We start from the raw sequence: 20,408 nt of genomic DNA on the forward strand, positions 1-20,408 counted from the left end.
CCACTTGTCAGCTGTGGGACTGTGGGCAAGTCATTTAACTTCTCTGTGCCTCAGTTCCCTCCTCTGGAAAATGGGGATGAAGACCGGGAGCCCCACGTGGGACGACCTGATTCCCCCGTGTCTCCCCCAGCGCTAAGAACAGTGCTCGGCACATAGGAAGCGCTTCACAAACACCAACATTACTATTAATCCCGCCTCCACCACTTGTCTGCTGTGTGACTTTGGGCAAGCCAGTGGCTCAGTGGAAAGAGCCCGGGCTGGGGAGTCAGAGGTCCTGGGTTCTAATCCTGCCTCCACCACTTGTCTGCTGTGTGACCTCGGGCAAGCCAGTGGCTGTGTGGAAAGAGCCCGGGCTGGGGGTCAGAGGTCACGGGTTCCAATTCCTGCTCTGCCGCTTGTCTGCTGTGTGACTGTGGGCACGTCACTTCACTTCTCTGGGCCTCAGTTGCCTCCTCTGTAAAATGGGAATGAAGACTGTGAGGGGACCACCTGATCACCCTGCATCCCCCCCCCCCCAGCGCTTAGAACACTGCGTGGCACATAGTAAGTGCTTAACACGTGCCATCGTCACTTCTCTGGACCTCAGTGACCTCATCTGTCACATGGGGATGAAGGCTGTGAGCCTCACATGGGGCAACCTGATGACCCTCCATCTCCCCCAGCGCTTAGCACAGTGCTCTGCACATAGTAAGCGCTTCACAAACGCCACCTTTCTCATTATCATCATCAAATGGCCACGACAAGGGGCGCCGCGGGGTCTGCGCATGCGCCAGCTCCCCGCCAACGGCTTTTTCGCGGTGTGCGCATGCGCACCCCCCCCCCGCCGGGAGATCGACGACTCGGCGCTCGCCCACCCGGCCTGGTGCGCCGCGCCCCCCTCCCCCCGAAGGCCGAGCGGCGGAGCGCCGAGTCCTCGATCCCCTCCGCGGGCGGGAGGCCGCCGTCGGGGGGGGGCGGGGCGGGGCCCGAGGGCGCATGCGCGCGGCGCCGCCGTCAGCGGGGCTCGCGGCCGCCGCCGTCCCGCGCAGGCGCGTTGCCGGGGCCCCTGCGGGCGCGCGCCCCGCCCCGCCCCTCCCCCGCCCCGCGGCCCGGAGGAAGGAAGGAAGGAAGGACGGACGGAGGGAGGGAGGGAGGGACGGACGGACGATGCCCGGGAAGCTGAAGGTGAAGATCGTGGCCGGCCGCCATTTGCCGGTGATGGACCGGGCCAGCGACCTCACCGATGCCTTCGTGGAGGTGGGAGACCCGCCCCGCCCCGACCCGCCCCGACCCGACCCGACCCGACCCGACCCGAAGCGCCCCTCGGCCCCGCCCCCCCCCACGCCCCGCCCCCGCCCCCCCCTTCCCCCCCCCCCCCCCCCCCACCTTCATCCCTGCCTTCCTTCGCTCGGGCATTCAGTCAGTCAGGCAGTCAGTTCAGCCATTCATTCATTCATTCAGTCAGTCAGTCGTCCAGTCAGTTCAGTCATTCATTCATTCAGTCAATCTGTCAGTCATGCAGTCAGTCGCGCAGTCAGTTCAGGCATTCAGTCAGTCAGTCATGCATTCAGTCACGCAGTCAGTTCAGTCAGTCGTTCAGTCAGTTCAGTCATTCAGTCAGTCGTTCAGTTCAGTCATTCAGTCAGTCGTTCAGTCATTCAGTCATGCATGCATTCAGTCAGTTCAGTCATTCAGTCAGTCGTTCAGTCAGTTCAGCCATTCAGTTCAGTCATTCAGTCGTTCAGTCAGTTCAGTCATTCAGTCATGCATGCATTCAGTCAGTCAGTCGGTCGTTCAGTCAGTCCAGTCATTCAGTCAGTCGTTCAGTCAGTTCAGTCATTCAGTCATGCATGCATTCAGTCAGTCGGTCGTTCAGTCAGTCCAGTCATTCAGTCAGTCGTTCAATCAGTCGTTCAGTTCAGTCATTCAGTCAGTCGTTCAGTCAGTTCAGTCATTCAGTCATGCATGCATTCAGTCAGTCGGTCGTTCAGTCAGTCATTCAGTTCAGTCAGTCGTTCAGTCAGTCGTTCAGTCAGTTCAGTCAATCAGTCAGGCATGCATTCAGTCAGTCAGTCGGTCGTTCAGTCAGTCCAGTCATTCAGTCAGTCGTTCAGTCAGTTCAGTCATTCAGTCATGCATGCATTCAGTCAGTCGGTCGTTCAGTCAGTCCAGTCATTCAGTCAGTCGTTCAATCAGTCGTTCAGTTCAGTCATTCAGTCAGTCGTTCAGTCAGTTCAGTCATTCAGTCATGCATGCATTCAGTCAGTCGGTCGTTCAGTCAGTCATTCAGTTCAGTCAGTCGTTCAGTCAGTCGTTCAGTCAGTTCAGTCAATCAGTCAGGCATGCATTCAGTCAGTCAGTCGGTCGTTCAGTCAGTCATTCAGTTCAGTCAGTCGTTCAGTCAGTCGTTCAGTCAGTTCAGTCAATCAGTCAGTCATTCAGCCATGCATTCATTCAGTCAGTCGTTCAGTCAGTTCAGTCATTCAGTCATGCATGCATTCAGTCAGTCGGTCGTTCAGTCAGTCCAGTCATTCAGTCAGTCGTTCAGTCAGTCAGTCAATCAGTCAGTCATTCAGCCATGCATTCAGTCAGTCAGTCGTTCAGTCAGTTCAGTCATTCAGTCATGCATGCATTCAGTCAGTCGGTCGTTCAGTCAGTCCAGTCATTCAGTCAGTCGTTCAATCAGTCGTTCAGTTCAGTCATTCAGTCAGTCGTTCAGTCAGTTCAGTCATTCAGTCATGCATGCATTCAGTCAGTCGGTCGTTCAGTCAGTCATTCAGTTCAGTCAGTCGTTCAGTCAGTCGTTCAGTCAGTTCAGTCAATCAGTCAGGCATGCATTCAGTCAGTCAGTCGGTCGTTCAGTCAGTCATTCAGTTCAGTCAGTCGTTCAGTCAGTCGTTCAGTCAGTTCAGTCAATCAGTCAGTCATTCAGCCATGCATTCATTCAGTCAGTCGTTCAGTCAGTTCAGTCATTCAGTCATGCATGCATTCAGTCAGTCGGTCGTTCAGTCAGTCCAGTCATTCAGTCAGTCGTTCAGTCAGTCAGTCAATCAGTCAGTCATTCAGCCATGCATTCAGTCAGTCAGTCGTTCAGTCAGTTCAGTCATTCAGTCATGCATGCATTCAGTCAGTCGGTCGTTCAGTCAGTCCAGTCATTCAGTCAGTCGTTCAATCAGTCGTTCAGTTCAGTCATTCAGTCAGTCGTTCAGTCAGTTCAGTCATTCAGTCATGCATGCATTCAGTCAGTCGGTCGTTCAGTCAGTCATTCAGTTCAGTCAGTCGTTCAGTCAGTCGTTCAGTCAGTTCAGTCAATCAGTCAGGCATGCATTCAGTCAGTCAGTCGGTCGTTCAGTCAGTCATTCAGTTCAGTCAGTCGTTCAGTCAGTCGTTCAGTCAGTTCAGTCAATCAGTCAGTCATTCAGCCATGCATTCATTCAGTCAGTCGTTCAGTCAGTTCAGTCATTCAGTCATGCATGCATTCAGTCAGTCGGTCGTTCAGTCAGTCCAGTCATTCAGTCAGTCGTTCAGTCAGTCAGTCAATCAGTCAGTCATTCAGCCATGCATTCAGTCAGTCAGTCGTTCAGTCAGTTCAGTCATTCAGTCATGCATGCATTCAGTCAGTCGGTCGTTCAGTCAGTCCAGTCATTCAGTCAGTCGTTCAGTCAGTTCAGTCATTCAGTCAGTCATTCAGTCATTCAGTCAGTCGTTCAGTCAGTTCAGTCATTCAGTCAGTCGTTCAGTCAGTCAATCAGTCAGTCATGCATTCAGTCAGTCATCCAGTCATTCAGTCATCCAGTCAGTTTCAGTCAGTCATTCAGTCAGTCATGCATTCAGTCAGTCAGTCAGTCAGTCACTTGTGCATTCAGTCATTCATTCATCCAGTCAGTCACTCAGTCACATTCAGTCATTCATTCACGCATGCATGCATGCATGCATTCATTCATTCATTGAGTCATTCAGTCATTCCATCATCGATTGACTGGTGGCTGCTCAGGGCCCCACCCATAGCCGGGACCGTGCGGTGTCCCCAGCGCCCGTGGCCCCGGCCGCCGGGCGGGATTAGAACTCAGGTCCTCGGAGGCCCGCGCCACCTCCCCGCCCGCTCTGCCCCCTGAGGCGGGTGGAGACCCAGAGGAGTGAAGCGGCCGGCCCCAGGTCACCCTGCTGGCAGGTGTTGGAGCCGGGATTAGAACCCACGACCTCGGACTCCCCAGCCCGGCCTTTTGCCCCCCGAGCCGCGCCGCTCGATAGACACGCGCGGGTCACGGGTTCGGATCCCGTGCCGGGGGACCTTGGGCCAGCCGCTTCCCTTCTCCGGGCCTCAGTTCCCGCATCTGGAAAATGGGGATGGAGACGGCGAGCCCCACGGGGGACGGGGACCGCGTCCGACCCGAGCCGCTTCTACCCACCCCAGCGCTTAGCACAGTGCCCGGCACCAAGTAAAGGATTAACAAATGCCGCGGTCGCTGTTATCATTATTATTAATAAAAGAAGCGAGGGGTAGGAAATAGAATCGTTTAACAAGCGGCACCGCTAGTTCACAAGGTTGAGGAGCCGCGTGGCTCAGTGGCAAGAGCCCGGGCTTGGGAGGCAGAGGTCACGGGTTCGAATCCCGGCTCTGCCACTTGTCAGCCGGGGGACCGTGGGCGAGTCACTGCACTTCTCGGTGCCTCAGTTTCCTCATCTGGAAAATGGGGATGAAGACTGTGAGCCTCACGTGGGACGACCCGACGACCCCGTGTCTCCCCCAGCGCTTAGAACGGTGCTCTGCACATAGTCAGTGCTTAACAGATACCAACATTATTACAAGGCCCTAGGTGGCCCTGTATTGATTGACGTTGATTAAAAAAAACCAGTAACCGAAGCTAAGAATGCATTCATTCTTTCAAGCAATCATTGGCATTTATTGAGCGCTTACTGGGTGCAGAGCACTGGACTAAGCGCTTGGAACGGACAATTGGGCAACAGAGAGAGACCGTCCCGGCCCAACGACGGGCTCACGGTCTAGAAGGGGGAGACGGACAACCACACAAAACAAGTAGTCAGGCATCGATAGCATCAAAATAGATGAATAGCCTGAGAGATCTATACACCTCATTAATAAAATAAATAGAATAATCAATATGTACCTAGATACACCAGGGCTGTGGGCGGGGAAGGGGGTAGAGCAGAGGGAGGGAGTCGGGGCGATGGGGAAGGGAGGAGGAGCAGCGGAGGAACAGCTGCATAATGATAATAATAATAATAATAATGATGATGATGGCATTTGTTAAGCGCTTACTCTGTGCCAAGCACTCTTCTAAGCGCTGGAGGAGATACAGGATTATCACGTTGTCCCCCACGGGGCTCCCAGTCTTCACGAGAAGCAGCGTGGCTCAGTGGAAAGAGCCCGGGCTTTGGAGTCAGAGGTCATGGGTTCGACTCCCGGCTCGGCCACCGGTCAGCTGGGTGACTTTGGGCAAGTCACTTCACTTCTCGGTGCCTCAGTTTCCTCATCTGTAAAATGGGGATGAAGACTGTGGGCCCCACGGGGGACGACCCCGTATCTACCCCAGCGCTTTAGAACGGTGCTCGGCACATAGTAAGCGCTTAACAGATACCAACATCATCATCATCATCATCACCCCCGTTTTCCAGATGGCGGCTTGAGCCCGGGCCTGGGAGTCAGCGGGACCTGGGTTCTAATCCCGGCTCCACCCCCCCCGCCATCTGCTTTGTGACCCTGGGCCAGTCGCTTCCCTTCCCCGGGGCCTCAGTGACCTCGTGTGTGAAATGGGGATTTGAGTGGGAGCTCCACCGGGAACAGGGACTGCGTCCGACCCGGGCAGTTTGCATTCAGCTCAGTATTTAGTAGAGGGCCCGGTCGGTCAGTCAGTCGTATTTCTCCAGCGCCCGCAGTGTGCCGAGCGCTGTATTAAGCGCTTGGGAGAGGATGTTCTCACCGACACATTCCCTGCTCACAATGAGTTTACAGTCCGCGCTGCCGGGGAAGCAGACCTTAGGCAGCGCGGCCCAGCGGGTAGAGCCCGGGCCTGAGAGTCGGAAGGTGATGGGTTCTAATCCCGGCACCGCCCTGGGTCTAATAATAATAATAATAATAATAATGTCGGTATTTGTTAAGCGCTTACTATGTGCAGAGCACCGTTCTAAGCGCCGGGGGAGATACAGGGTCATCAGGTGGTCCCACGTGGGGCTCCCAGTCTTCATCCCCATTTTCCAGATGAGGGAACTGAGGCCCAGAGAAGTGCAGCGACTCGCCCACGGTCCCACAGCTGACGAGTGGCAGAGCCGGGATTTGAACTCGTGACCTCTGACTCCCAAGCCCGGGCTCTTTCCACTGAGCCACGCTGCCTCCCGTAATAATAATGTTGGTATTTGTTAAGCGCTTACTAGGTGCCGAGCACTGTTCTAAGCGCTGGGGTCGGTACAGGGTCATCAGATTGTCCCGCGTGAGGCTCCCAGTTAAGCTGTGGGACCCTGGGCGAGTCTTAGTCCAGTGCTCTGCACATAGTCAGCGCTCAATAAATACTACTGAATGAATGAAGTCGTTTTTCTGTGCCTCGGTGACCTCATCTGTCCACTGGGGATGAAGACTGTGACCCCACGTGGGGCAGGGACCGGGTCCAACCCCATTGGCTTGTCCCCACCCTGGCGCTCAGTACAGTGCCTGGCACATAATACAGTGCCTGGCACGTAATAAGCGCTTAACGAAAACCCAAACTATTATCCTCGTTCTTGTCTGCTGTGGGACCCTGGGCAAGTCACTTCACTTCTCTGGGCCTCAGTTCCCTCATCAGGAAAATGGAGATGGAGACCGGGAGCCCCACGGGGGACGGGGATCGGGTCCGACCCCCGATTCGCTTGGATCCACCCCAGCGCTTAGTACAGCGTGAGAAGCAGCGCGGCTCAGTGGAAAGAGGCCGGGCTTGGGAGTCGGAGGTCACGGGTTCGACTCCCGGCTCTGCCACTCGTCAGCTGGGTGACTGTGGGCGAGTCACTTCACTTCTCTGGGCCTCAGTGACCTCATCTGTAAAATGGGGATGAAGACTGTGAGCCTCACATGGGACAACCTCATTCCCTTGTATCTACCCCGGCGCTGAGAACGGTGCTCTGCACATAGTAAGCGCTTAACAAATACCAACATTATTATCATTATTATTATTACAGGGCTCGGCAGAAAGTAAGCCCTTAATTAACACCACCGTTATTCTCGCCGCTGCTAGTATTATCATTCCGTCGCCGTCGCCTTGAGCAAGTCACCTGACTCGCCGCCGCCTCAGTTTCCCCAGCTTTAAAGGGGGCCGTGAGGAGCCCTTGCTCACCGCCGGAGGAAGGGGATGCGGAGCCGTGAACGTGAAAGTGATACGACGGCCCTTGGAGCTTGGGAAGGAATAAAGGAGAGCTATTTTTAGGCCTTTTAAGCCTTTGTCCGCGACTCCGATTCCAGATTGGTGGCCAGAGGAGAATTATGTCGGGGATTTGGGAATTAAAAGCCGAGAGAGGTGCCCGAGCTTGTTCTCAGAGACACCCTGAGAGTCGTTTTGAAATGTGACCGGCTTTCAAAGAAGCCAAGGTCAGACCCCAACGTCGCCATTTTCCAAGTTCAAAAAGAAAAAGTTAGTATTCGTTAAGCGCTTCCTCTGTGCCGAGCACTGTTCTAAGCCCTGGGGGGAGATACGGGGTCATCAGGTTGTCCCTCGTGAGGCTCACGGTCTTCACCCCCGTGTTGCAGATGAGGCAGCCGAGGCCCAGAGAAGTGACTTGCCCACAGTCACCCAGCTGACGAGTGGCGGAGCGGGGATTCGAACCCATGACCTCGGACTCCCAAGCCCGGCCTCTTGCCGCCGAGCCGCGCTGCTTCTCTAGACTGGAATCTCGTGGGCGGGGAACGTGTCCGTTTATTGTCGTGATGACCGGCCCCGGATATGCCGATCTTCTACCTAGCGGCCTCATCCAGGAAGGATTCCCATGTTGCTGTCGCCGGGAATAATGATAATGATAATTAAAAAAAAAAAAATCGTGGTATTTGTTAAGCGTTTACTCTGTGCAAAGCACCGTTCTAAGCGCTGGGGGATACAAGGAGATCAGGTCGTCCCACGTGGGGCTCACAGTTTTAATCCCCATTTGACAGATGAGGTGACTGAGGCCCAGAGAAGTGATTTGCCCAAGGTCACACAGCTGACTAGCGGCGGAGCCGGGATTGGAACCCGTGACCTCTGACTCCCAAGCCGGCGCTCTTTCCGCTGAGCCGCGCTGCTTCCAGGCAGCCATTATGAATAATAATAATAATCCTCAGCTGTGAAATGGGGGATTGGGAGCCCCACGTGGGACGGCGACCGTGTCCGACCCCCTTCGCCCGTATCCACCCCGGCGCTCAGTACGGCGCCTGGCACGTAGTAAGCATCCATTCATTCATTCATTCATTCAATTCATTCAATAGTATTTATTGAGCGCTTACTATGTGCAGAGCACTGTACCCAGCGCTTGGGATGAACAAGTCGGCAACAGATAGAGACGGTCCCCGCCGGCCGACGGGCTCACGGTCCGATCGGGGGAGACGGACGGACGAGAACGACGGCGATAGATAGAGTCGAGGGGAAGGACGTCTCGTAGAAACGATGGCGACTAAATAGAATCGAGGCGATGTACAATTCCTTAACAAAATAAATAGGGTAATGGAAATGTAGTAAGCGCTTAACGGATCCCCCAGTCGTCGTGATTTGTGGGCCGAGCACCGTTCCGCTCTCTCCCAGGAGAGCGACGGTTTTTATTATTTCATTTTTCTGGTGTGCGATCGGCTCTCAGTAAGCGCCGGGCTGCGTCCTTAGCACCGGGGATGACCCAAGGTAGTCAGGTTGGGCGCAGCCCCCGTTTTATCTTATTTTTATGGTACGGTGTAAGAGGATAACTCCTTCAAGGCTTACTCTGTGCCAGGCACCGTTCTAAGCACCAAGGTAGATCCAAGGTGGTCGGGTTGGACCCAGTCCCCGTCCCACGGGGGGCTCGTCGGTCTTCATCCCCATTTTCCAGATGAGGGAACTGAGGCCCAGAGAAGCGAATTGACTTTTCCAAGGTCACCCAGCACTCATTCACTCCCTAGTAGTTATTGAGCGCTTACTATGTGCAGGGCACTGTACTAAGCGCTCGGAACGGACAGTTCGGCAACAGATAGGGACAGTCCCCGCCGTTTGACGGGCTCACGGTCTAATCGGGGAGACGGACGGACAAAGACAATAGCAATAAACAGAATCGAGGGGAGGAACGTCTCATTAAAACAAAGCAGTAAATAGAATCCAGGAGATGTACGTCTCCTTAACAAAATAAATAGGGGTAATAAGTAATATATACAAATGAGCGGACGAGCAGAGTGCGGAGGGGAAGGGAGAGGGGGAGGAGCAGGGGGAAAGGGGGGGGGAAAAGGGGGCTTAGCTGAGGGGAGGGGGGAGGGGTGGAGGGGGAGCAGAGGGAAAAGGGGAAGCTCAGTGTGGGAAGGCCTCTCGGAGGAGGTGAGCTCTCAGTAGGGCGAGCGGCGGAGCCGGGATTAGAACCCAGGTCCTTCCGACTCCCGGGCCCGGGCTCTACCCGCTCTGGGGCCGAGGGAGGGGCTTCCCCAGACGGTCATTGCCCCGGGATGATTTTCGACGCTCTTCCCTGGGCGGGCGGCGGACCTTCGTTGGTTCATTCATTCCGTCGTACTCATCGAGCGCCGACTGTGTGGCCGAGCGCCGGACTCGGCGCTTGGAAGGTCCAGTTCAGGGGCCGCTTCTGTGTTATTAGCCGTCGCCGTGGCAAGTCCTCCTTTTTCAAGCCTCCACCCTCCCCGCTCTCGTCTCGCGCCGTTCGTCTCCGATGCTGTCGCTTCTCTTCAGGTGAAGTTCGGGAACACGACGTTTAAAACGGATGTGTATCACAAGTCCCTCAACCCGCAGTGGAACTCCGAATGGTTTAAATTTGAGGTGAGTAGGTGATCGCCCCTCCCCGTTAAAATAATGATGTTGGGATTTGTTAAGCGCGTACTGTGCGCAGAGCACCGTTCTAAGCGCTGGGGTAGATCCGGGGTCATCGGGCCGTCCCACGTGAGGCTCACAGTTAATCCCCATTTTACAGATGAGGTGACTGAGGCACAGAGAAAACGCCCAGAGCCTCCCCCGAGGGGATCCGCGGCATTACAAGTGGCCGTTTTTACCTCTCCGGGCCTGGGTTTCCTCGTCCGTCAGATGGGGATGAAGACCGTGAGCCCCCCGTGGGGCAACCCGATGACCCTGAGTCGTCCCCAGCGCTTAGAACGGCGCTTGGCCTCTCGGCCTTTCCCGGAAGCCCCTTTCTCTTACAACAGGCAGCGTGGCTCAGTGGCAAGAGCCCGGGCCGGGGAGTCAGAGGTCGTGGGTTCGAATCCCGGCTCCGCCGCCTCTCAGCCGGGTGACCTTGGGCCAGTCACTTCACTTCTCTGTCCCTCAGCCGTCAAATGGGGACGAAGACCGTGAGCCCCACGGGGTGGGACCACCTGATCACCTCGTATCCCCCCCAGCGCTTAGAACGGTGCTTGGCACCTAGTAAGCGCTTAACAGATACCAACGTTATTATTATTATTAATAATATTCTTCATCCCATCCAATAGACATCTCCGTCACTGCAAAGTTGAGCTTTCCTTTGCCCGAATTTAAGGAAACAGGGCGAAGAGTGAGAAGCAGCGGGGCCCAGCGGAGAGAACACGGGCCCGGGAGCCAGAGGACCTGGGTTCTAATCCCAGCTCCGCCACTGGCCTGCCGGGTGACCTCGGGCGAGTCACTTCCCTTCCCCCGCCGCCCCCCCCCCCCGCCTCAGTTTCCTCCACTGCCAAATGGAGTGCGACCTTCTCCTTAGCCCGCGAGCCCCCAGGATGGGACGTTGACTCTCTCCGACCTGACGAGCTCGTCTCTGCCCCGGCCTGGCACGTAGTAAGTGCTTGACACGGGCCGTGATCATTATTATCGATAAATGACGGTTACGGGGCTCTGCACGCAGTCGACGCTTAATCAAAGCCCCCGATTAATAATAATAATAATAATAATAACGGATAATAATAATAATCCGTTTAAACCGCGAACCCATCTTTGGGCAGGGGTGGTCTCTATCTGTTGCCGAACTGTCCATCCCAAGTGCTTAGGACAGTGCTCTGCACATAGTAAGGGCTCAATAAATACGATTGAATGAATGAATACGGAGAACCACGGGGAAAGACGCTTAGAGAGAATAATAATAACGATGATGTTGGTATTTGTTGAGCTCTTACCGGGTGCCAAGCGCCGTTCGAAGCGCCGGGGGAGATGCGAGGCGATCAGGTCGTCCCACGCGAGGCTCACGGTCTTCATCCCCGTTTGACAGACGAGGGAACTGAGGCCCGGAGAGGTGAAGCGGCTTGCCCGCGGTCACCCAGCTGCCAAGCGGCAGAGCCGGGATTCGAACCCACGACCCCCTCCTCCCGAGCCCCTCTGCTTTCATCTCTCCGTGATGACGGGCTGGACGATTTCCCGCGGGCCCTCCCTTCCTTCCTTCGCTCGGCCGTCTTTACGGAGAGCTGACCGCGGGCGGAGCGCCGGGGACGCGGGCAACGGGGAGAGGCGATCCCCGCCCCCGGCGGGCCGACGGCCCGGGAGGGGGATTCCGCCGGCAGGCGTTCGATCGACCGGGGGGGGCTGGGGGGGTCCGATCGTAGGTGGACGACGAAGATCTCCAGGACGAGCCCCTGCAGATCACCGTCCTGGACCACGACACCTACAGCGCCAACGATGCCATCGGCAAAGTCTACATCGACCTGGACCCGCTCCTGTACAGCGAGGCGGCCACCGTCATCTCCGGCTGGTTCCCCATCTACGACACCATTCACGGTAGGCGCCGGCGCTCTGCGGGAGGGCCTCCCTTTCCCCCAGCGGCGCGTTGCCGCTCGAGTCCCGAAGACGGCACCGTCCGATGGGGGTTTCTTCGGCGCCGACTCTGCGCCCAGCACCCCGCTAAGCGTGGCTTCGGTGGCCGGGGAGGCAGAGGCCGTGGGTTCTCATCCCCGCCTCGCCGCCTGTCACTCCGGGCGAGTCGCTTCACTCCTCTGGGCCTCGGTTTCCTCATCTTTACAGTGGGGATGAAGACCGGGAGCCCCAAGTGGGACGACCTGATCACCTTGTGTCTACCCAGCGCTTAGAACGGTGCTTGGCACACGTAGAAAGCGCTCAACCGGTACCAAAATGATTAAAATTCTTAAATGGTTATTATCGCTGTGCCCGGCCCGTTGTAAGCGCTTCACAGATGCCATTCGTTTTGAATTTCTAATTGCAATTCCATGCAGTTTTTCATTTAAAAAAACATTACCGCATCGCTGTCTGAAATACCCCTCTCTTTTGACCCGATTTGAGACACAGCGCCCGTTCGTCCTTTTTTGGTTTGTTTTTATGGTATTTCATTCCTTCATTCGATCGTGTTTATTGAGCGCTTACCGTGTGCAGAGCTCCGTACAAAGCGCTTGTTAAGCATTGACTGTGTCCCGGGCGCTGTATTACTAATACTGATGATAATAATGGTGGTATTTGTTAAGCGCTTACTATGTGCAAAGCACTGTTTTAAGCCCCGGGGTGTGGCGGGGGATACAGGGTGATGAGGTCGTCCCACGTGGGGCTCACAGACTTAATCCCCACTTTACAGATGAGGTCATTGAGGCCCAGAGAAGTGAAGTGACTCGCCCACAGTCACACAGCTGACGAGTGACGGAGCCGGGATTAGAACCCGTGACCTCTGACTCCCAAGCCCGGGCTCTTTCCACTGAGCCACGCTCCTTCTCTCTGGGGTATTAAGCTCTGGGATGTTCAATCATATTTATTCAGCGCTTACCATGTGCAGAGCACTGTACTAAGCGCTTGGAATGTACAATTCAGCAACAGAGAGAGACGATCCCTGCCCAACGACGGGCTCAAAGAGACAAGCTAATGGGGTTGGACACAGTCTATCGATCAATCAGTCAGTGAGCCCGGGCTTGGGAGTCAGCGGTCATGGGTTCTAATCCCGGCTCCGCCGCCTGTCAGGTCTGTGACTTTCGGCAAGGCACTTCACCTCTCTGGGCCTCAGTGACCTCATCTGTCAAATGGGGATGAAGACCGTGAGCCCCACGGGGGACGACCCGATCACCTTGTACACCGCCCCCCGCCCCCCCCCCCCCCCCCAGCGCTTAGAACAGTGCTCGGCACGTAGCAGGCGCTTAACGGATGCCATCGTTATTATAGTAAGCACTTAGCAGATACCGTCATTATGATTATCATCAGTATGATTATTTTTAAGGTAGTGCTGGAGTCTCCCATCGTAAAGAACAGTCCGGCCGATAGTGCGGTCGAGGAGCGGGTGGAGAGAGCGGGAGGGGAGCTGGCGGATTCGACGTCTGGGATGAACCGGTTAAAAGCGGAAACCCAGGGAAAACAAAGGGCCCCGGTATTTTTCCGTAATCAGCCCAACCGGAGGACTGTCTGCTCAATTATTTACGGCAGAAAACCCGTTCCCTCCTGCTTATACTCTGCATAAACCGGGGGAATCGTCTTTTGGCCGGAGAATGGGAGACATTAAAATGAAAACGGAAAGGTGGCGGGGGGGGGAAGATATCGATACTGTACTGGATGGCATTATATGCCTTTTTATGTACGATTTAGTATATTGGATTTTTATAAAACGGGGTAGTTTTCTCCAGAGAAAGGGAGATATTAAAATGAAAACAGAAGGGTGGCAAGGCGGGGGCGGGGCAAAGATATCGATACTATCCTTGAAGGCATTATATGCCATTTAATGTACCATTTAATATATCGGATTTTTAGAAACGTGATCATTTTCTCCAGAGAATGGGAGATATTAAAATGAAAACAGAAGGGTGGCAGGGTGGGGCGGGGGGGGGCAAAGATATCGATACTGTACTCGATGGCATTATATGCCATTTAATGTACCGTTTAATATATTGGGTTTTTGTAGAACGGGGTGGTCTTCTCCGGAGAATGGGACCTATTAAAATGAAAGAAGGGTGGCAAGGCGGAGGGCGGGGGGGGGAAGATATCGGTACTCGAAGGCATTATATGCCATTTAATGTACCGTTTAATATATTGGATTTTTATAAAACGGGGCGGTTTTCTCCGGAGAACGGGAGATATTAAAACGAAAGAAGGGTGGCAGGGCGGGGGGCGGGGGGCGGATACCGATACTATACTCGAAGGCATTATATGCCATTTAATGTATCATTTAATATATTGGATTTTTATAAAATGGGGTGGTTATCTCCGGAGGATGGGAGATACTAAAATGAAAACAGAAGGGTGGCAAGGCGGGGAGGGGGGCGAAGATGTCGACACTATACTCGAAGGCATCATATGCCATTTGATGTACCATGTAATATACTGGATTTTTGTAAAACGGGGCGGTTTTCTCCAGAGAGTGGGACGTATTAAAATGAAAACAGAAGGGTGGTCGGGTGGGGGTGGCGGGGGCAGAGATAGCGATACTGGATGGCGTTATATGCCATTTAATGTACCGTTTAATATATCGGATTTTCATAGAACGGGGTGGTTTCCCCCCGGCCCCTCCCGCCCGCCGCCGTTTCGAGACCCTGGATTTTTGTCCTGTAGGTATCCGTGGAGAAATCAACGTGGTGGTGAAAGTGGATCTCTTCAACGACTTAAACCGATTTAGACAATCCTCCTGTGGAGTCAAATTCTTCTGCAGTGAGTCAAGGAATGCCTGATCACCGTTTTTCATTCATTCCTTCATTCGACAGTATTTATTGAGCGCTTAGTCCGTGCAGAGCACCGGACTAAGCGCCCGGAATGGACAACTGGGCGACAGATAGAGACGGTCCGTGCCCGTCGACGGGCTCGCGGTCTAGTCGGGGGAGAAGGACGGGCACAAACAACAGCGAGAAATAGAATCGAGGGGACGGACACCTCGTTAACAAAATAAATCGGGTAATAGAAGTATCTGCAATTGAGCGGAGTGCTGAGGGGAGGGGAAGGGAGAGGGGGAGGAGCAGAGGGAGAGGGGGCTTAGCCGAGGGGAGGGGAAGGGGGAGCGGAGAGGGAGCGGAGGGAGAAGGGGAAGCTCGGTGTGGGAGGGCCTCTTGGAGGAGGTGAGTTGTTAAAGGATGAGAACCTCGATCTCGCCCGGCCCCCGTCCCGCCTCCGGCCCGGCACGCCCTCCCGCCTCAAATCCCACGGACGATTCCTCTCCCCCCCTTCAGAGCCTTATCGGAGGTCCGTCTCTTCCCTGACTAAGCCCGGCCCGGCCCCCCCCCCCCGTCCGCTGTGTGACCCTGGGCAAGTCACTTCACTTCTCTGGGCCTCAGTTCCCTCGTCTGGGAAACGGGGATTGGGACCGTGGGCCCCACGTGGGACGGGGACCGTGTCCAGCCGCATTTGCTTGTATCTCCCCCAGTGCTTGGCACACGGTAAGTACTTAGATACCGCAACGATTATGATCATCAACATCTGAGAGAAGAGGCGGCGGCTTTTTAATTCATTCATTCAGACGGTCGTACTAATTAAGCACTTACTGTACGCAGAGCACTGTAATAATAATAATGTCGGCATTTGTTAAGCGCTTACTATGTGCGGAGCACTGTTCTAAGCACTGGGATAGATACGGGGCCATCGGGTCGTCCCACGTGAGGCTCCCGGTCTTCATCCCCATTTTCCAGATGAGGTCACTGAGGCCCAGAGAAGCGAGGTGACTCGCCCACAGTCACACAGCTGACAAGTGGCGGAGCCGGGATTCGGACTCCCAAGCCCGGGCTCTTTCCACCGAGCCACGCCGCTTCTCTAAGAGAAGTGCGGCGACATCATTATCATCATCCCCGCCCAACGACGGGCTCACGGTCTAGACGGGGGAGACGGACGGCAGGGCGGAACGGAACCAAACGAGGCAGCGTCATCAAGATGAATAGAATCGTGGAGATGTACGCTTTATTAACGAAATAAATAGACGAGAACCCGGGTCCTCCCCTCTGGGCCGCGCCGCTTCCCGCCCGGATTTCTCCTGTTGATCCCGGCGCCTTCCGCGGGTGTTTGTTTTCCCCAGCCACGTCCATCCCCAAGTGTTACCGAGCCGTCACGATCCACGGGTTCGTGGAGGAGCTGGTGGTCAACGAAGACCCCGAGTATCAGTGGATCGACCGCATCCGAACCCCCCGGGCCTCCAACGAAGCCCGGCAGAGGCTCATCTCCTTGATGTCAGGTACCCGGATCCTTCCTGCCTAGTAATGGTAAAAATAATAACGGACCCGTGAAGCGCTTACTCCGTGCCGAGCCCCGTTCTAAGCGCCGGGGGCCGTCCAAGGTAAGCGGGGTGTCGGCGGTCCTGTCCATCCCCGCGTCGGTTCGTTCGGCCGACCGTATTTGTGGATAACAAATAATAACGTTGGTAGTTGTCAAGCGCTTACTGCGTGCCCACTGTGTATGCGGGATTTGGGAAGCGCTCACTGTGTGCCGAGCGCTGTTCTGAGCACTGGGTTGGGGGCGGTGCAAGGTCGTCGTGTTGTCCACGCGGGGCTCACGGTCTCAGTCCCCATTTTCCAGAGGAGGTCACCGAGGCACGGAGAAGTCGATAATACCGTTGGTATTTGTCAAGCGCTCACTATGTGCCGAGCGCCGTTCCAAGCGCCGGGGGAGATACGGGGTCATCGGGTCGTCCCACGGGAGGCTCCCGGTCGATCCCCATTTTCCAGAGGAGGGAGCTGAGGCCCGGGGAAGTGAAGTGACCCGCCCAAAGTCACACAGCAAACAGGCGGCCCCACCTGGGTCGGGGACCGTGTCCAGCGGGTTTCGCTCGTATCCACCCCAGGGCTTCGCACGGCGCCTGGCGCGGCGTGAGCGCTTCCCAGATCCCGCCGTCGTTATCGTTCTGATCAGTACTGAGCAGCGGGCGAAGCAGCGCGGCTCAGCGGCGAGAGCCCGGGCTTGGGAGTCAGGGGTCGTGGGTTCTGATCCCGCCTCCGCCGCCGGCCCGCCGGGTGACCTCGGGCGAGTCGCTTCCCTTCTCTGGGCCTCGGGAACCTCGTCCGTGAAATGGGGATGAAGGGTGTGAGCCCCACCCGATGACCTTGTATCCCCCCCCCCCCCCCCAGCGCTCAGAACGGTGCTCGGCACAGAGTAAGCGCTTCACGGATGCCGCCGTTATTTATGATGATTATTATTATTGTTACGGGCTCTCGGAGGGGATGGCACCCCGAGGAGGCTCTGAAGGGGGAGAGCGGGGCGGTCTGGCGTCCACTCGGCCCGTCGGCTCTTTCAGGCGAGCTGCAGAGGAAGATCGGGCTGAAGGTCCTGGAGATGCGCGGGAACGCCGTGGTCGGCTACCTGCAGTGCTTCGACCTGGAGGGCGAGTCGGGGCTGGTGGTCCGCGCCATCGGGACGGCCTGCACCCTGGAGAAGCTGACGACGGCCGCCCCCGCCCAGCCCGCCTGCAACTCTCCCTCCAGAGAGACCAAGGAGTAAGTAGGAGTCGCCGGGGAGGGAGCCCCCGGGGGCGGAGGGACCCGGCCGAAGAGCCGGCGGAACGGGGGGTCTCCGGCGGGCGCCCGCTCCGCCCCGGGCGCCGCCGGAGGGGCCGCGGCGGAGAGAGGCCGACGGGTCGGACGCCGTCCCCGGCCCCCGTCCGACGGGCGAGGGGACCGAGGCCCGGCCGGGCGAAGCGACCCGGCCGAGGTCACGCGGCGGACGGGGGGCGGGGCCGGGATCGGAACCCAGATCCGGGCTCTCGTGATAACGGGGGCGGTATCCGTTAAGCGCTTCCTATGTGCCGAGCACCGTTCTGAGCGCTGGGGGAGAGACGGGGTCATCGGGTCGTCCCTCGTGGGGCTCACGGTCTTCGTCCCCATTTTACAGAGGAGGGAACTGAGGCCCAGAGAAGCGAGGCGACTCGCCCGCAGTCCCACAGCTGACCCGTGGCCGAGCCGGGATTTGAACCCGTGACCTCCGACTCCCGAGCCCGGGCTCCTTCCACCGAGCCGCGCTGCTTCTCCACCCGCCGGGCCGTGCGGCTGTCGTGATTATCATCGTTAATGATATTACGATGATTTGCTATGATTATCATCATCCTCAGTAACGGTGATGATGGTATCCGGTCAGCGCTCACTCTGTGCCAAGCACCGTTCTAAGCGCCGGGGCCGATACGGGCGACTGAGGTCGGACACGGTCCCCGTCCCGCACGGGCCTCCCGGGCTTCATCCCCGTTTCCCAGATGTGGGAATCGAGGCCCAGAGAAGTAAAATGGCTTGGCCGAGGTCACGCGGCGGACCAGGGGCGGAGCCGGGATCGGAACCCAGATCTTTCGGGCTCTGCCCACCGGGCCGTGCCGCTTCTCCAGCCAGTGCTGCCCTTATCACTGTGATCATCGTTATTAGATGACGGTATTCGTTGAGCACTTACTCTGTGCCGAGCACCCATCTAAGCCCCGGAGTCGATACAGGCGACCGAGGTTGGACCCCGTCCCACGTGAGGCTCCCGGTCTTCATCCCCATCTTACAGATGCGGGAACCGAGGCCCAGAGAAACAGAGTGACTCGCCCGAGGTCGCGCAGCCGGCGGAGCCGGGATTAGAACCCGGGTCCGTAATAATAGCCGTAACAGTTGGGCGTTAGAGTTAAGCGCCTACTCTGTGTCAGATGTCTCACTGAACCCCGGGGTAGATAGGAGGGAATCGGGTCGGACACGGCCCCTGTCCCCCCGTGGGGCTCCCGGTCTCGATCCTCGTTTTGCCCATGAGGGAACTGAGGCCCCCAAGAGGCGAAGTGACTTGTCCAGGGTCATTCGTTCAGTCAGTCGTATTTATCGAGCGCTTACTCTGTGCAGAGCGCTGTGCCGCGCGCTTGGAAAGTGCGGTCCGGCAACAGATAGAGCCCATCCCTACCCGACAGCGGGCTCACGGTCTAGGAGGTCACCCGGCCGACAGGTAGTGGCGCCGGCCTTGGAACCCACTCCCAGACCCGGGCTCTCTCCGCCGGGCCAGGTTCTTTTCTCCGTTCACGTTCCTTGGGTTTCCTCCGGTCAGCCGGTCCGTTCAGCGGTATCGATTGAGCGCCGACAGCGTGCAGAGCGCCGAACGGAGGAAACCCAAGGAATGCGAATAGGGTAACAGATAATATCTGCAAGTGAGCAGAGAACAGAGCGCCGAGGGGAGGGGAAGGGAGAGGGGGAGGAGCAGGGGGAAAGGGGGGAAAGGGGGGCTTAGCTGAGGGGAGGTGAAGGAGGGGGCAGAGAGGGAGCAGAGGGAAAAGGGGAGCTCAGTGTGGGAAGGCCTCTCGGAGGAGGTGACCTCTAAGTAGGGCTTCGAAGAGGGGAAGAGAATGAGTCTGGCGGAGGTGAGGAGGGAGGCCGTCCCGGGACCGCGGGAGGACGCGGGCCGGGGGTCGACGGCGGGACGGGCGAGGCCGGGGGACGGCGAGGGGGCGGGCGGCGGAGGGGCGGGGCGGGCGGGGTGGGCGGGGGAAAGAGAGAAGGGAGGAGAGGTAGGAGGGGGCGAGGGGACGTAGAGCCTCGAAGCCTAGAGTGAGGAGTTTTTGTTTGGAGCGGAGGTCGACGGGCGACCGCCGGAGGATTTTGAGGAGGGGAGTGACGGGCCCGGAGCGTTTCTGCGGGAAGGTGAGCCGGGGGGGCGGAGCGAAGAAGAGACCGGAGCGGGGCGAGAGAGGAGGAAGGGAGGTCGGAGAGCAGGCCGACGCGGTAGTCTAGCCGGGATATCACGAGAGCCCGTAGCGGTAAGGCAGCCGTCCGGGCGGAGAGGAGAGGGCGGATCTCGGCGATATCGTAGAGGTGAGACCGGCGGGCCTCGGTGACGGATCGGATGTGTGGGGCGAATGAGAGCGCGCGCTCTCGTGTCTCTGGGCCTCAGTTCCCTCACCTGTGAAATGGGGATTAAGATGGTCAGCCCGTGTCGGGTCAGGGACCGCGTCCAACCTGGTCAGCCCCCATCTACCCCGGCGCTCAGTACGACGCCTGGCGCGTAACGGCGGTCGCGGTCTATAGTAAGCGCTTCCTACGTGGCCAGCCCCGTTCTGAGCGCTTAAATGCCGTATAAAAAAGCGTCAGCAAGGGAAGCGGCGGGGCCCTGCGGTTAAAGCCCCAGCCTGGGTGTCGCGAGCACCCGGGTTCTAATCCCGGCCCCGCCGCCCGTCTGCCGGGCGGCCGCGGGCAAGTCGTTTCGCTTCTCCGGCCCTCGGGTCCCTCGTCCGTGAACCGGGGATGACGGCCGCGACCCCCACGTGGGCCGGGGACCCGATCGGCTTCTGTCTAATAATGAGGATGACGACAGCCGTGGTACACGTTGAGCGCTCGCTCCGGGCCAGTCGCCGTTCTGAGCCCTGGGGCGGACGCCTTGTACCCCAACGGCGCGGGGATTGGCCCCCAGGTAGATACGAGCTATCTACCCTGGGGCGTAGAACGG

At 57.3% G+C, this 20,408-nt stretch overlaps 1 protein-coding gene across 23 annotated transcripts in view; it reads left to right on the forward strand.

Moving 5' to 3' along the window:
• The first annotated feature begins 1,111 nt into the window (after positions 1 to 1,111).
• The window catches only part of C2CD5 (C2 calcium dependent domain containing 5), a 134,402-nt gene continuing 115,105 nt past the window's right edge, over positions 1,112 to 20,408 (forward strand). For 21 of the 23 annotated variants that reach the window (XM_039911239.1, XM_029052483.1, XM_029052498.1 and 18 more), the window contains exons 1-6: positions 1,112 to 1,236; positions 9,849 to 9,935; positions 11,675 to 11,846; positions 14,604 to 14,699; positions 16,048 to 16,203; positions 17,260 to 17,458. In XM_039911239.1, coding sequence (XP_039767173.1) covers positions 1,147 to 1,236; positions 9,849 to 9,935; positions 11,675 to 11,846; positions 14,604 to 14,699; positions 16,048 to 16,203; positions 17,260 to 17,458 — 800 coding nt within the window. In that variant the 5' untranslated portion in view covers positions 1,112 to 1,146. Of the gene's footprint in view, positions 1,237 to 9,848; positions 9,936 to 11,674; positions 11,847 to 14,603; positions 14,700 to 16,047; positions 16,204 to 17,259; positions 17,459 to 20,408 lie in introns of those variants that run through there. The other 2 variants (XM_039911249.1, XM_039911250.1) reach the window with 1 other exon arrangement.

This window comes from Ornithorhynchus anatinus, chromosome 2 (assembly GCF_004115215.2).
Source record: "Ornithorhynchus anatinus isolate Pmale09 chromosome 2, mOrnAna1.pri.v4, whole genome shotgun sequence".
NCBI lineage: Eukaryota > Metazoa > Chordata > Mammalia > Monotremata > Ornithorhynchidae > Ornithorhynchus > Ornithorhynchus anatinus.